The 13,855-nt window shown below is 36.7% G+C and overlaps 10 protein-coding genes across 10 annotated transcripts; 5 read left to right on the forward strand and 5 right to left on the reverse strand.

Moving 5' to 3' along the window:
* Positions 1 to 261: 261 nt before the first annotated feature.
* Positions 262 to 2,197, forward strand: C9374_014613 (uncharacterized protein; the record flags this gene model as incomplete). Its single annotated transcript, XM_044690620.1, has 3 exons — positions 262 to 618; positions 689 to 802; positions 869 to 2,197. 3 exons carry the CDS (start codon positions 262 to 264, stop codon positions 2,195 to 2,197), a joined length of 1,800 nt encoding a protein of 599 aa, XP_044553205.1.
* Positions 2,198 to 2,247: 50 nt separating this feature from the next.
* Positions 2,248 to 3,080, reverse strand: C9374_014614 (uncharacterized protein; the record flags this gene model as incomplete). Its single annotated transcript, XM_044690621.1, has 3 exons — positions 2,248 to 2,469; positions 2,520 to 2,663; positions 2,712 to 3,080. The coding sequence occupies 3 exons, from the start codon at positions 3,078 to 3,080 to the stop codon at positions 2,248 to 2,250; spliced, it is 735 nt and encodes a 244-aa protein (XP_044553206.1).
* A 207-nt stretch (positions 3,081 to 3,287) lies between these two features.
* Positions 3,288 to 3,716, forward strand: C9374_014615 (uncharacterized protein; the record flags this gene model as incomplete). The annotated part of the gene is made up of 1 exon (XM_044690622.1): positions 3,288 to 3,716. One exon carries the CDS (start codon positions 3,288 to 3,290, stop codon positions 3,714 to 3,716), a length of 429 nt encoding a protein of 142 aa, XP_044553207.1.
* A 96-nt stretch (positions 3,717 to 3,812) lies between these two features.
* C9374_014616 (uncharacterized protein) lies at positions 3,813 to 6,383 on the reverse strand (the record flags this gene model as incomplete). Its single annotated transcript, XM_044690623.1, has 1 exon — positions 3,813 to 6,383. One exon carries the CDS (start codon positions 6,381 to 6,383, stop codon positions 3,813 to 3,815), a length of 2,571 nt encoding a protein of 856 aa, XP_044553208.1.
* A 297-nt stretch (positions 6,384 to 6,680) lies between these two features.
* C9374_014617 (uncharacterized protein) lies at positions 6,681 to 7,739 on the reverse strand (the record flags this gene model as incomplete). Its single annotated transcript, XM_044690624.1, has 3 exons — positions 6,681 to 6,958; positions 7,211 to 7,410; positions 7,558 to 7,739. The coding sequence occupies 3 exons, from the start codon at positions 7,737 to 7,739 to the stop codon at positions 6,681 to 6,683; spliced, it is 660 nt and encodes a 219-aa protein (XP_044553209.1).
* Positions 7,740 to 8,270: 531 nt separating this feature from the next.
* Positions 8,271 to 8,552, forward strand: C9374_014618 (uncharacterized protein; the record flags this gene model as incomplete). Its single annotated transcript, XM_044690626.1, has 1 exon — positions 8,271 to 8,552. One exon carries the CDS (start codon positions 8,271 to 8,273, stop codon positions 8,550 to 8,552), a length of 282 nt encoding a protein of 93 aa, XP_044553210.1.
* Positions 8,553 to 9,010: 458 nt separating this feature from the next.
* Positions 9,011 to 9,508, forward strand: C9374_014619 (uncharacterized protein; the record flags this gene model as incomplete). The annotated part of the gene is made up of 1 exon (XM_044690627.1): positions 9,011 to 9,508. The coding sequence occupies one exon, from the start codon at positions 9,011 to 9,013 to the stop codon at positions 9,506 to 9,508; it is 498 nt and encodes a 165-aa protein (XP_044553211.1).
* A 401-nt stretch (positions 9,509 to 9,909) lies between these two features.
* On the forward strand, positions 9,910 to 11,140 carry C9374_014620 (uncharacterized protein; the record flags this gene model as incomplete). The annotated part of the gene is made up of 2 exons (XM_044690628.1): positions 9,910 to 10,495; positions 10,596 to 11,140. 2 exons carry the CDS (start codon positions 9,910 to 9,912, stop codon positions 11,138 to 11,140), a joined length of 1,131 nt encoding a protein of 376 aa, XP_044553212.1.
* A 357-nt stretch (positions 11,141 to 11,497) lies between these two features.
* Positions 11,498 to 12,328, reverse strand: C9374_014621 (uncharacterized protein; the record flags this gene model as incomplete). The annotated part of the gene is made up of 1 exon (XM_044690629.1): positions 11,498 to 12,328. One exon carries the CDS (start codon positions 12,326 to 12,328, stop codon positions 11,498 to 11,500), a length of 831 nt encoding a protein of 276 aa, XP_044553213.1.
* A 474-nt stretch (positions 12,329 to 12,802) lies between these two features.
* On the reverse strand, positions 12,803 to 13,666 carry C9374_014622 (uncharacterized protein; the record flags this gene model as incomplete). Its single annotated transcript, XM_044690630.1, has 1 exon — positions 12,803 to 13,666. One exon carries the CDS (start codon positions 13,664 to 13,666, stop codon positions 12,803 to 12,805), a length of 864 nt encoding a protein of 287 aa, XP_044553214.1.
* Positions 13,667 to 13,855: the final 189 nt, after the last annotated feature.

Raw genomic sequence — 13,855 nt, forward strand, 5'->3', positions numbered from 1 at the left:
TCAATGAATTTTTTTGTTTCGTTGGGAGAAGGATAAGTTTGGGTGCCATGGAGTTGTTGTTCATGAGAATAGGCGAAATTATTTGCCCTCATGTGCAAGTCAAACGTCAAAAAACAATGGTTTGCATTATGTTCATAAATTAAGAATAGCCTTAGACATTCATCCGAGCTGTCTGTTGACACCAAAATGTCTTTATGTGAGAAGTTTGGTAACCGTTTTGTGATGCAAAAATAGTTCCTTTATTTGAACATTGACCAAAAAATGAATGAAAAGCCTTCGGAGCAACCGAATGTTGTACCAACCACACTTCTGCATTCAAGCAACGAAACAACGAGCACGAATGCTCATAACGAACGGCTTGTAGATCGGGTAGTTGATGAAATTTATAGGATCCATCTAGAGTCATCCAATGATGGTGTTGCATCATCATCTCATGGTTCTGGTGTTTCGGAGCAAGACCGAATGGAAGATGATGATGAAGGTTTGGAATTTATGATCAAAACTTATTTAAATTTGGAAAGATTAGATGAAATGTTGAATGAAATGTTTTTGAATGAACATGTTCAAAGTTTGCAGGAATATAGAGAAAAATCAAAAAAAGAAGAACAAGTATTTAAGGTGGGTGGTTGTATATTGCCACAAGAACGGCTGATTATAACCCTATTGTAATGTTAAATAATAATTTAAGCTCATTGAAAGCCTGATTTTAGAGGGAGAATGCATCAAGGCTTTCGAGTTGTTAAAGGCTCACTTTCCTTCCGTGGTACATCATCCATTGCACACAAAATTCCATATTATGAATGTAAGTATTCATTGTTTGAAATGATGAGTATTGAACAAAACCATGCTTGGCACTGAATGTTTACAGCTCAAAGAAATGATTCTTAAATGTCCTGTCGACGATTATGAACAACAGGCTAAATGTCTGGAATTGTGTAAATCAACCATTCCCTCTGAGACTTGTGTGTTTAGTTCTCCAGAACATACCAATCTGATGGATACTCTCTTTCTACTGTTGAGAGAGAAAGACAACTATTTATTGGTGTACAAACAATTGCAACAGTCCAGAAGTGCTCTTCTCCACGATTTTAAAGTGTTTTGGTACAAACAATTGAGACAAAGCAAAAAAGAGGATTCCACGTTTGAAGTCATACTGAAATACTTGACTACGATTCACAACATTTATCAAGTTCTTAACGGTGCAACATCACCTGTGCCAGAAATTGAATCGTTGCTGTTGCCGGAAAAGGAGCTGTTTTCGAGCAAGTACGAAACTTCGAATGCACACCAAACCTGTCGAGAACGGCATGTTATTGAAATGACACAACGAATGTCAATAACTCGAGAGGAAGCAATGCAAGCCTTAATTGCTTCTAATCATGACCGAATGCAAGCCATGAAGCTCGAAGCAAGTAGATTACAACTGAACAAAATTCTGTTGGCAGACTTGGTCGAGGAGCACTGCAAAAATAGGGGTCTAATTCTCCCCATGAAAGAAGATGCCATTTCTCGAAGAGACGTCATGACCAAGAATATTCAAGAAATGTTGGCAAGTCACAAGTACGAAGAGCTTGTACAATTTGTCAATTCTGTCGACTCATTTGTCCTATCCACATATCCAGTGATAACGTTTAGGATATATGAGTGCATGTTCTTACATCATTACAATTGCTGTGAAGACACAACGGCATTGAGTATTGCCTCCGAAAAATTAGCTCCTATTCGATTACGCAACGAAGAACGATTGGATGAAGACTTTTCAGACACTGTTTCCTTGCTTGCATATGATCATTCAACAAATCCAGTCCCAGAGCACGCAAAGAACATAATATCAAGAATCGAAAAGTCCAAAGAATTTATTGTTAAAACACTGAGTGAAGTTCTTTTTGACCGAGTTGGCAAACCATCAAGGCTTGTAAAGGCCATGAAGTATCTACTATTCATTCATAACCATTGGTTTCAATATGACGCTGATGAAATGGTAGAATATCTTAGTATTCATACCTTAAAGGAGAGCACGTTGTCAAACCTTAAGATATCTTTGGATTCAATAATGGAAACGAACTCGCTTGATCCCAAAGAGCAAGATATTCAATCGATTATGGATATCACCCAACTGAGTCGAGAGGAGGCAGAAAGCCTGCTCAATCAACACAAAACGGTTGAAGACTCTTTGAACGCATTCTTTCAACTCTAGTTTCAACAATTCTCCTAGTCATGAAGTCCACAAAATAAGATCTTGAAAAATCAATTCTTCAAGATATTACCAGTACTGTTCCTCCTCTTTTTGAATCTTTCCTTAGCGTTAGCTCCAAAATTATTTCCATATACCAATTCGTTTCGTTCCGCAATATCTGCTCCATTTTCAGAATCACCTGTGCCGAAAAACTGATATGGATCATGAATAAGGTTTTTTCTTACAATGGTGACATGTCTCTTAAACCTGTCCATTGCTCGCTCTTTTTGATTCTGTAGTCGAGAAGATTGTTAGAGTAATGCAAAAGTAATGAAGCACTTACAATTTTCAAGAACCGTTCTTTCAAAGCCGTCTCCTTAATTTGGTTCAGCTCGGCGTTGGTGTCTAAGTATGCCTTGGTTTCTTTTCTAGTTTCTTTGATCATTGACTCTTGTTGCTTGGCAAAATTTTCCAAATCCAAAATACTCTGTTGTATTTAAGATTAAGTTTAAGCTTTGAAGAAAATGCAACGTACCCTTCTTTGCTCCAAAATTGTCTCGAGCAAAATATCATCTTCCCTTTTTATCTCCTCTGTTCGGGCCCTAAGAGTTTCTACGGCTATTTTCAATCGATCTCTATTATTATTGAGTAATTTAATATCGGTTTCGCTTTGTTTTAACGTGCATTGCAGCTTGGATAGAATTTCTCTACATGCTTTTGTTTCTTCAACTTTAATTTTCAGTGCCTTGTCTTTTACCTCTGCTTCCGATTCCAGAAAATGGAGCATGGTTGTAAGTTGAGTTTTATTGATATGACCCAAACTCGGAGTTTCATCAATAATTTTAATAATTCTATCGATCGCTTTTTCCTCTCCTCCTTCAGCGATATCTTTGAGTTGTTGCATTTTTTTTTTGATTTTGTAAATTTTGGCGGGCATAATTTTTTTTATATTGATTCCCTCACTGGGCCAATTCGCTCGGAGACGAATGTTGAGAAACAGGTAAAGCGCACTTCTTTTCCAAATTGTAAGCATGAGGCAATAATAAATGCAATTCTGACACAGTTCGGGTCGCCCTTCCTGTAAGTCCTCGAATTCAAGATGCTTTAAAAGATGCCTCAACTTTACCGTTATGATAAAAAAGCATTCACACCTCACAAACAAATGGTAAAGCAATTCGTCATCATTCTCGAGAAAATCACCACAGTCTCTGAAAAACACGTTACCGAAGTTGCCAATACCATCAGGTGTTCAGATCCAGTTTTTGAGGAATTATTTGGTATTCCCTATCCTGAAAATGAAAAGATTTGTTCTGTCGATGTGGATGGAGGTGATATTAAATTAGTTTTGTATTGGGGAACTGAGCGTGAGGGTCATATCAAAACTGCAATGCCAGTTACTTTGGGATCGTGGACTTTGTTCACCTTACTGGATAAACATGGCTTTGAGTTGTTGGAACAAAGAAATTATTTGCAAGTTAAAGATGAGAGATTTAAAGGAAGAATGTTGGTAGAGAGAGTGTTTGTCAGAAATAACGTTTAATCTGCTGAGCGTTGGTCCTTTTCTTCTTGGCATTAAGATACAAAGCAAGAGGTACAAGATATATTCAACAATTGAAGGTGAAGATAAATTTACTATTTAAATAACTGTCTGTGCAATTTCTTTCATGACGTCCTTCTTATAGTCATAGAAATCTCCATTGTACTTGGAAATTGTTTTACCTGTGCAAACCCAAATTTCATCACACACAGATGTAATCAAATACTCGTCGTGACTCACCATCAAAATACCTCCATTATATTCATTGAGCGCTGTAATGAGTGCGTCAACTGTGTCGATATCCAAGTGGTTGCTAGGTTCGTCCAATAAGAGCAAATGAGGTTTTCTGAATGTAATTTCTGCAAAGACCACTCTTGATTTTTGACCTCCAGAAAGGGTGTAAATTGGTTGCAAAGCTAAATCTCCAACAATACCAAGCTTGGATAATTGTGCTCTTAAACCTGGTTCTTTTTCACTTGTAAATATGGAAGCCATGTGTTCAAGAGGTGTCATTTGAGGATTCAAGTGCTCCATGTGGTGCTGACTGAATTTTGCAATTCTAATCTTTCTATTCACATTGACCGTTCCTTCGAGTGGTTTGAGCTCCTCAGCCAAAATGTTCAAGAAGGTGGATTTACCTGTACCGTTTGGTCCGACCAAAGCAATACGAGAGTCCATATCCAAGTTAAAGTTCAACTTTTTGAATAAAATTTTGTCTCTGGAGTAGCCAAATGTCACATCTACTGCTTGGAGATATGGTGGATTTTCTTGCTCTGGAGAGTCAAAAGTGAAACTAAAGGATGGATCTTCAATGACTGCTGGTGTGAAATCCATCTTTTCTAAAACCTTAATACGAGACTGTGCCATCTTTGCAGTGGCTGCCTTGTATCTGAATCGATCGATAAACTTTTGAATGTGTGCACGTTGTTTCTGTTGAGCTTCATGAGTTCTTTGCTGTTGGGTTAATTGTTCTCGTCTTGTCTTTTCGAAAGTATCGTAGTCACCCTTATAATAATGAAGTTTTTGTTCTTTTACAAGGATAATGTCTGTAACGACTGCATTAAGGAATCGTTTAGCGTGAGACACAACCACCAAAGTCTTGTCGTATTTCTTCAAATATTCTTCTAACCAAATGACTGCAAACAAATCCAAGTGGTTTGTAGGTTCGTCCAATAGTAAAATATCTGGTTCGACGAACAAAGCTCTTGCAAGAGCAACTCTCATTCTCCAACCTCCTGATAGAGATTTAGTCTTCATGTGCATCATTTCAGGAGTAAATTGTAAACCAGTAAGAATAGCTGCTGCTCTTGCTTCAGCACTGTGAGCATCAATTTCATCCAATCGCTCATAAATTTCTGCTAATTTTTGTCCAGCATCCTCTGATGGTTCTTCCAAAAGTCTCTTTTCTTCCTTTAGCAATGATAGTCTTTCCACATCTGAGTTGAGAACTGTATCGAGAGCAGAAACGTCATCACCAATAATTTCTTGTTCAATGTGCAAAATTTGCAAATATGGTGGAATTCCCTTGAAATCTCTTTCGGCAATATGCCTCAAAAGCGTCGTTTTACCAACACCGTTTCTACCAATCATACCATATCTACGTCCGTTTAATAAAACAACATCTGTTCCAGACAAGAGAGTCTTGCTACCTACAGAAACTGTGACATCAGAGACACGAATTTCTCTAGGACCTTTGAAATCGGCAGCTGTGTGAACCTTGATGACTCCTCTCTGATTGCTCAAACCTCTTCTCTTCAAAAACTCCTCATACTCTTTTTGTTTTTGCTTGACAACAGCTTCTTCTTTTTCCTTTTTCTTTCTCTCTTTCTCCTTGATTGCCTTTTGCTTCCAATCCAACTCATCGTTCCAGTTTGATTCAGCAATTTGTTGATGAACAGAGGCCATACCTGTTTTACCAATCATGGATTCTTGTTCAGAAACCTCCTTTTCGAATCTTTTACCCAAGCTGACAGCCTCTTCCAACAATACGACATGCTCCTCTTCTTTAATATCTGTTCTCAAAAGTCCTCGATCCTTCAATGTCTGAAGCATAACTCTAACCAATTCTTTTGCGTCATCCATAGAGCTAGAAGCCTTGGTATGAACCAAGTAAGAAGAAATTACGTCAACCACTTCAGTTTCTTTTCTTCTTGTTACAACATCGTTTTGAGAAGCCAAAATACTAGAGAAATAATTTAAAATTGGAATGTCCAAACATTTTGCCGATGTCTCCTTTCCAATCACATCATTTGTGAGAATTTCAGCAATATCCAAGCATTCCTTGCTTGGTTGGAAATAAATTTTTGATGTTCCCGATGGAATTTCTTTTGATGAAGATGGATGATGCTTATCCTGATGCTGCTTTTCTTGTTGTTGTACCGAGGATTGTTGTCGTTGATTTGGTGTTGGAAAATCATCACCATAGGAAGCATCTTTAGCTGCTGGTTGTTGTGAAGCAGGCTTTTGGGTGCTCTTGCTTTTGTTCGCATTTGCTGCTTGTTTCTTCCGTTGTTGTTGTTGTAATGCTTCCTTTTCCTTCTTTTGTTGTTCCGCCAATAATTTCTTTTCTCTTTCAATCTTCTCCTTTTCCTCTTGTTGTTTCTTCTTCTCAGCTGCAACAATTTCTTCGAGGCTTACACCTCGTGATGATGAAGCTTTTTTTGGGGGCATTTTTTTCTTTCAATTTTAAAATTCGATTTTGAATTTCTGTTTGTGTTGTTGTTTTACGGACTGTCTCCAACAAACAACATACATGAAATCAGATAGCGATAAATCTTCACTGAAGCCATAAGACAGCCAAGGGAACATATGGGTATATGTAAATAATGGTTTCATCATTGAATACAACAATCAATGGATAGAAAAATAGCCTGTGAAAGAATTTGAGTAAGAAATGACATGTCTCTTTGTGGTTTTTTAATTTTGAAAAGTGTAACGTTCAATGATACGATACTCTTCATCACAACTTTACTTGCGAAAGAGAAAAAGAACCTTTTGTGCAGTTTTGGAGTAATAGACAACTGCAAATTTTGAATTGTGTAATTTCCATTCATATCGTTCGATATTTGTTCCGAATTTGTGTCTATTTGGTACCAGAAAACAATCTTCTTCGAAAGAACGAGCAAAGAAGGCATCTGTTCCTGGAGACACGACAGCATAATCTTGGCCAAATTCTTGTTTATACTCTTCCAAAGATTTCAGGGGGCTTTCTTTATCATGTTGGGACATTTCTTTTGGAAAGTCATCTTAGTGATTGGTTTTTATTGGGCGTGACGCCAACCAACACTACACGCATTCATATCTTACATTATTATTATAAATGAATATGTGAAATCGGGTGTGGTATAGTGGTAGCATTCCAGACTGTCACTCTGGCGACCCGGGTTCAATTCCCGGCACTCGAGTAATCTTTTGGCCTTTTTATTTTTATTGGCTTTGTGGTTTGGAGACCCTGAGCACAAATACTTGGTCTCTAATCTTAATACCCAAAGACCTACTGGCTGCGTTACCTTGAGTAATAAACTTTTCAAATTTGTAATTATGATTGGACCCATTATTGATAATTGAAAGCATGAAATCGATCACATCAGTGACGCGATCATGCTCAAATGAAACAAGCAAACATGCCCTGTCATTCGAGTCCATGTAAAATCGTGGCTTTTCTGGTAGCTTTTCATTGAAGAAATCTTTCCAATATCTAGATACCAATCAATAATCATTTATGCACATTCGGCAATTATTGCCAAGTTTCATTCAAAGAGAACGAAAATGTTGTTGTGAACGTATTTTGAATGATGAATGGCAATACATATTGTTTCCGATCATGACACTCGAATCTCCTTACCTCACTCCTTGCGGTTTGATAATTCCGAAATATTGTGAAAACATTGCTGGCGGATCTAGTGATGAGTCAAACACCAAATGCTGTTTCATTTGTAAACTCTTTTCACTGAAAATCTCCTTTTCATATTCTTGTTTAATTACCTCTTTTTGAGTGAGAGGTTGTCTTGCGTTGCTTGATGACATTTTTTATGTGACATCGACGAACCAAAAAAATGGCTGAAAGGCATTTTCTTTGAGCTTACAAAAACAAAATGCGTCCTCCATGATAGACAGATATCAAAATTTAACCCCAGAGACAGAGCATTCTATATCCACCATGACGGACATATGACTAATGATACACAAACCACAAATAAGATCCAGCATCCATTAGTTTACAAAAACTGGACAGAACCTCCTCACCCTAATGGAAGGAAAAGCACACACTATTTACTATAAGGACACGATAAACACTAAAAACCAATAATCTGATACCTGTCCCATCGGGACTAAATAAAGTTCAATCTATTTTTTATGTGACATGAAATTAATGTGTTCCATAAATCAACACTTTGGATCTTTTGAAGCTGAAATGGTATTTGTTTATTGAGGTGTTCTTGACAAACCTGAATCTCTTGTAATTTATGAACTGTAATCATCCAATATTGCTTGTTGAGATGACTCCAGAAATTGATTGGAACTGAAGAAATAAAATTGAATGGCGAATTGAAAAAAATGTACAATCCATTTAAACCCATCGTAAACTTCTTCCACCGTGAATTCCTTGGACCAAACACCAAGAAAGTAGAAAAGAACTGGGAATCCATCAAACGTGTTATGGAATGGTCTGCCATTATTTATATTATTTATATTGCCAGCGAACCAATTAATCCAGAATTATACGAACTCAAGAAGTATTTGGAACAATCCGAAAGATATGTGGGCATGCAATTGAGTAATGTTGTGAATCAAGAGTTTGAAAAGATTGAAATGGAAAATCGTGCAATGGGATTCTAAAGAGTTTAACATGGTTCCGAGATGATTCATATTATTCTTTCATCATCACATGACGATACTCTAATTCCAATATTTCTTCACCTCGCTCACATCGCTTCTCATCAACAACAAATGGTTTTAAATTCTTATTTCATTGAATCATCCTTTTTGGTGATGAATGTTGTGTGCTCCTTCTCCTCCTTCACTTATTCCTTACCTATCATCCTTTTTAAATTCAACACATAAATTTTTAAATCTAATTCAATATGACCTGTTACATTATTGTGTACAAACTTCATTTTCATCACATTGAAGAAGAAAGCGTAATTCGTTGCATCACATGCTCACATCCTGCTTCAATTTCCAGCTTCACTTCATCACAGAAAGCCTTTCATCACTTCATCAAAAAATATTCTCAAAATCGAAAACGGTTTTTGTTGAAGAAACGAAAAACACTTTTCAAACGTTCTATCATCATCATGTCTGTTTTTGTTGGTAATTTATCTTTTCAAACCAAATGGTGGACGTTGAAGGATCACTTTAAACAAGTTGGAGAGGTTGTTCACGTGGACATCTTTACAGTTCCTGGTAAGCCTCATCTTTCGAGTGGATGTGGTCTTGTCCAATTCAAGAATCAAGAAGATGCTGATAATGCATTGACTCTTGATAATACCGAGTTGGACGGAAGAGTCATTAGAGTGAAGAAGGACGAATTTTCTCCTCGAGGTAGACAAGTCTTTGTTGGTAATCTTAACTTCCGTACCACTTCTCAAACATTGAAAGAGGCTTTCGAAAAGGCTGTCGGTAGCGTTGAGAAGGCTGTTGTTGCTCGTGATCCAAAGCAACACACTCGTTCGTTGGGCCATGGTATTGTGAGATTTGCTACTCCAGAACTTGCTGAGAAAGCTATTGAATTAATGAATGATAAAGAGGTGGACGGAAGAACTGTTCTCGTCAAAATGGACGATAGATGTTAAAAAGAATGTTGTCTGTCAACAACTAATGTTGATTCCTTTCATAAGTGAGATTTGGAATTTTACAGAGAGGTGGATAATTTGTTGAACTCAAACGGAATACTCTGTAACTCTTTTTCTACAGAAAAGAGATTGTAACGACCATATCCAACTTGAATGGATTTCTTGTACCTGTTAGTGCCTTTATAAATTTTAATCTTTTCATGATGTGAATTGGCCACCATGCCTTAAACAGATTAGAGCCCTTAGTAACATTTAGTTCAATATGTGAGAAAGAAGGTTCCAACTGAGCTCGAATACAAGTGATGTCAAGAGTCAATGCATCATCTGCATCTTCTTGATTCTTGAATTGGACAAGACCACGTTTCTCGATTCAAGAACTTTGAACAGTCGTAAACAAAAAAATGCCTTTAGAACCATTCACTGCCACGGACAAGAGCTCCGAGGAGAATATTCTCACGACATCGAAAGGTAGCAGTTATTTTCGATATCAACAATTTGAGTTACTTCTCAATGATGATGTTTATCGATGGATTCTTTCATTTCTGAATTATTCAGATTGGATGCAATTACAATTGGTCAATAAGAATTTCCGATTGTGTCAACTCACTGAAGATGATCAATTATGGAAACCAGTATACATGAAAAAATTAGAGGAGTTTCGAGAGGCATCTTTGGGAGAATCTGTTGGAGTAACCAATGATGGAGAAAATAACAATTTCTATTCGAAATTTGAACTTTTGAAGGAAAGGAATGAAAATTTCAAAACATCATTGATTGAGTTCATTAAGGAACTACACACAAAAGCAGATAACAATTTTAAACAACTGACCAGTGACATTGAAAACGTTAATGTAACAAGATTGCACAATTTCTACAAACTAGAGGATATATCAAAATATACCCAAGATCAAATTCGAAACAGTTACATTGGTCAATGGAAAGTGCTCAAAGTTGTAGTCGTAGGAGACCACTCCAACGGTAAATCCAGTAAGTGAACACCTTTACAAAATTACTATATTCTTATTACATTCATAATCTATTCAATTCAACGATTCCTTGACATTTTTCAACATTACACCTTAATTAGGTCTTGTACATCGATGTCTGTACAATAATTTTTCTGTTCAATACATTCCACAAGTATATGAAGCCTTCTCCTGCACAAGTTCCTTCCTTCCAGAGTATTCAATTGGTTATTGGGACACTCCAGGTCAAGCAGAATATGACACCCTTCGTACCTTGTATTATCCAGAGACGACTCTATTTTTGGTCACGTATAGTGTTGTGAATCATAACTCATTGAGAAATGTCGCAACGAAATGGATTCCTGAAATTATGAAACATGGTCACAATACACCTTTCGTATTGGTTGGCACGAAAATCGATTTGAGAAGAAATTGTAACTATTGTAAATTCATGCTCTTGAAAGAAGAACAAAAACCCATTTCAACAGAATTGGGAGAACGGATGGCGTTAAACTCGGGATGTGTGGCACATCTAGAAACAAGTGCTTTGGATGGAGATGGATTTGATGTTTTAGATGAATGGATTGTCAAACTTTCGAGTATTGTAAGAGCTGAATCAGAGTTGAACACGTCTTGTCAACGAAAAAAGAAATGCATTCTTCAATAATGGTGTAAAAAGAGAACCAATCTGTTATTATCAACAAGTATCCATTTTGGACAAGATTGAAATTCATACCATTGCCATGAGTCAACAAGAATTCTGAACTGATGTCTTGCGCTTTTAGCTGTTTGTTGGCACGTACATGGAGGATTTGCCACGAAATATGCAAACTCTAATTGTTGAACAAAAATCAAAAGGAATTGGTTGAGTGTATGACATGTCCATTCATCTCAATTTCAGAGTGCTCTGGAGGAAGTAACTATTAAGGTCAACGATGGTTCACAGAAAGGGAGCATGTGAATAATTCTCCTCAACACATGTTAACTTGGGATTGTTCTCAAATTTAAGAAAATTCAAAAAGAATCAATACGATTCTCTTTCATAGTTCAATCGTAAAGTACCAAACAGGTAATCCCACAACATGACATGCTCTGAAAAATTCACTTTAAAGTATCGATGATGAGCTGCATGATATTCAAAATTGTAAATATATGGAATGACAATTTTCCTTCCTGAATGATTCCATTGAACGAAAAAGCTAATGACAAATAGAAACACAACGACCGAACTGATAGGAAATGGAAAGAACATCATTTGACCACATGAAAAGAATGCAATAATGGTACTTTCCCAAGCATCTCCATAAATGGCATCTAGAATTCCACGAGGAGAATTATTTTCGTGATGTTGTTTGTGAAGCAAGGAATATAACGTGGGATGGGAATGGCATGTTCGATGAAAGAGGTAAACTAGTAAATCATAGAGGATCATCATGAATAGGACACAGAGGAGAACTTGGACCAAATACATGCATGTTTCGAACATTTTCGAAAACGAACATACATTCTGCCAAATGTCAAAGTCTTCATACAGAGAACCATAGTATCTAGTATAGACAATACAAAAACTAGTTAACAAGGCAGCCATTGAATGATTCAAGACATAATACAAGATTGAGTTACTTTTGGGACGATTTTTGTAGAGTGGTTTCAATTCAATTTCATCCCAAAACCAATGGGCACATGTCTGTGCAAGAATGGTAATGAACATGGAAGTTAAAGTCAAGAGCAATGGAACGAGAAGCCAATAATGTAAAGTTGAGCCAGAATCTGGGAGACCAAACATTAAATTCAAAGTGTTGGACCAGTGATGAGCTATTTGTTGTTCTTGCTGTTGTTGAATGGAATAGGTCATGATTTGGGTTAGTACGAGAGAGATGTTTTTTTGTTGGGTATTGAAATATTGTGTTATCAGGGATGGCTTTCACTGAATATTCGAGGAAACTGTGGCAGTGATGAACCTGAACGACATTTGACATTTTAGTGCGTTTTTGAACAAGTGTAGGATTGTTGAGCTGGAATGTCACAACAAATGTCGCGACTAAACAATTCATGCCTCAAATGAATTTAGAGAATCGAATGGACAATAAATTTACAGTTATTGATACTAGACCCACTGCAGAATCATTCAATTTCCTTCAAATTTCTGAATACTTGGAATTTAACTTACCATGAACGGACTCCATCCAACAATTCAAGAGGACACTTTCATTCTTTTATTTCGAAAAAGATATCCATATTTCCTTTATAACTCCTTGAAAAAATTTTACAATAATTATCTGCAATTTATTTATTATTATACTATTTACATATGATACTATGATATTTATCAAGTACTATTATCCTTTTTCTTTTCTCTGTGTACTGGAGGACATGAAGAGCATGATTCCACACGCTCACATCCTTTCTCCTTCTCATGCTTCACCAAATTTCGAACCTTCGCACTTGGATCTGACAATTTCAAAGTTCCAAACACATAATCCCATACCATACAATGTTCAGAAAAATTCACTCGAAAATGTAAATGATGCGTGGTGTGAAATTTAAAATTGTAAAAATATGGAATTTGAACACGATGACCAGAATGATTCATTTGAACCAGAAAACTAATGAGAAAGAGAAAGATCACCACTGAACTTATTGGAAATGGGAAGAGTATCATTTGACCACTTCCACACGTGGCAACAATGAGACTTTCCAAAGAATCTCCATAAATGGCATCGAGAATTCCTCTGGGTGCACAATTTTCATGATGTTGCTTGTGAAAGAATGCATAGAGAAATTTATGGGCGTGACACGATCGATGAAAGGCATACACACAGAGATCGTAGAGTAGTAACATGATGAGCACACAGAGAAGGACTTTTCCAATATACCAAACTCGTTCGATATGAGAAGTCATTTGCCAAATATTGAGTTCATACAAAGAGCCATACGATCGAGCCAATACAATGCAACTAGTCGTGAGAAGAGAAGCCATCGAATGATTCAGAATGAAACTCAACACTAAACTTTTCGTTGGTTTGTTTTCATAATGAGGAGCATATTCAATGAGTGGCCAAAACGAACAACAAAATTGAGCGAGTACTGAAATGAACATGGAAGTGAGAGTGAGGAGGAAGGGAATGAGGAGCCAATACTGGAGAGTGGGTCCATGTTCAGTAAAGAAATGCCAATCATTGAGAAGAGACATGAGGAGTGTTGAGAAAGTTAGTCTAGTTGTGTTTTGTCAATGAACGTTTGTTTTTTTTGATTGAATTGGTTTCTTTAGAATAACAACAGCAAAGCTCAGTATCTTGCCACGTTCATGCACACACACGAATATGTGGAAAAACCAATTTAGACTTTGGATTTGACGTGATATTTCATTTGGTGTGAATTA

Source organism: Naegleria lovaniensis, assembly GCF_003324165.1.
Source record: "Naegleria lovaniensis strain ATCC 30569 chromosome Unknown tig008, whole genome shotgun sequence".
Classification (NCBI taxonomy): domain Eukaryota; phylum Heterolobosea; class Eutetramitea; order Acrasida; family Naegleriidae; genus Naegleria; species Naegleria lovaniensis.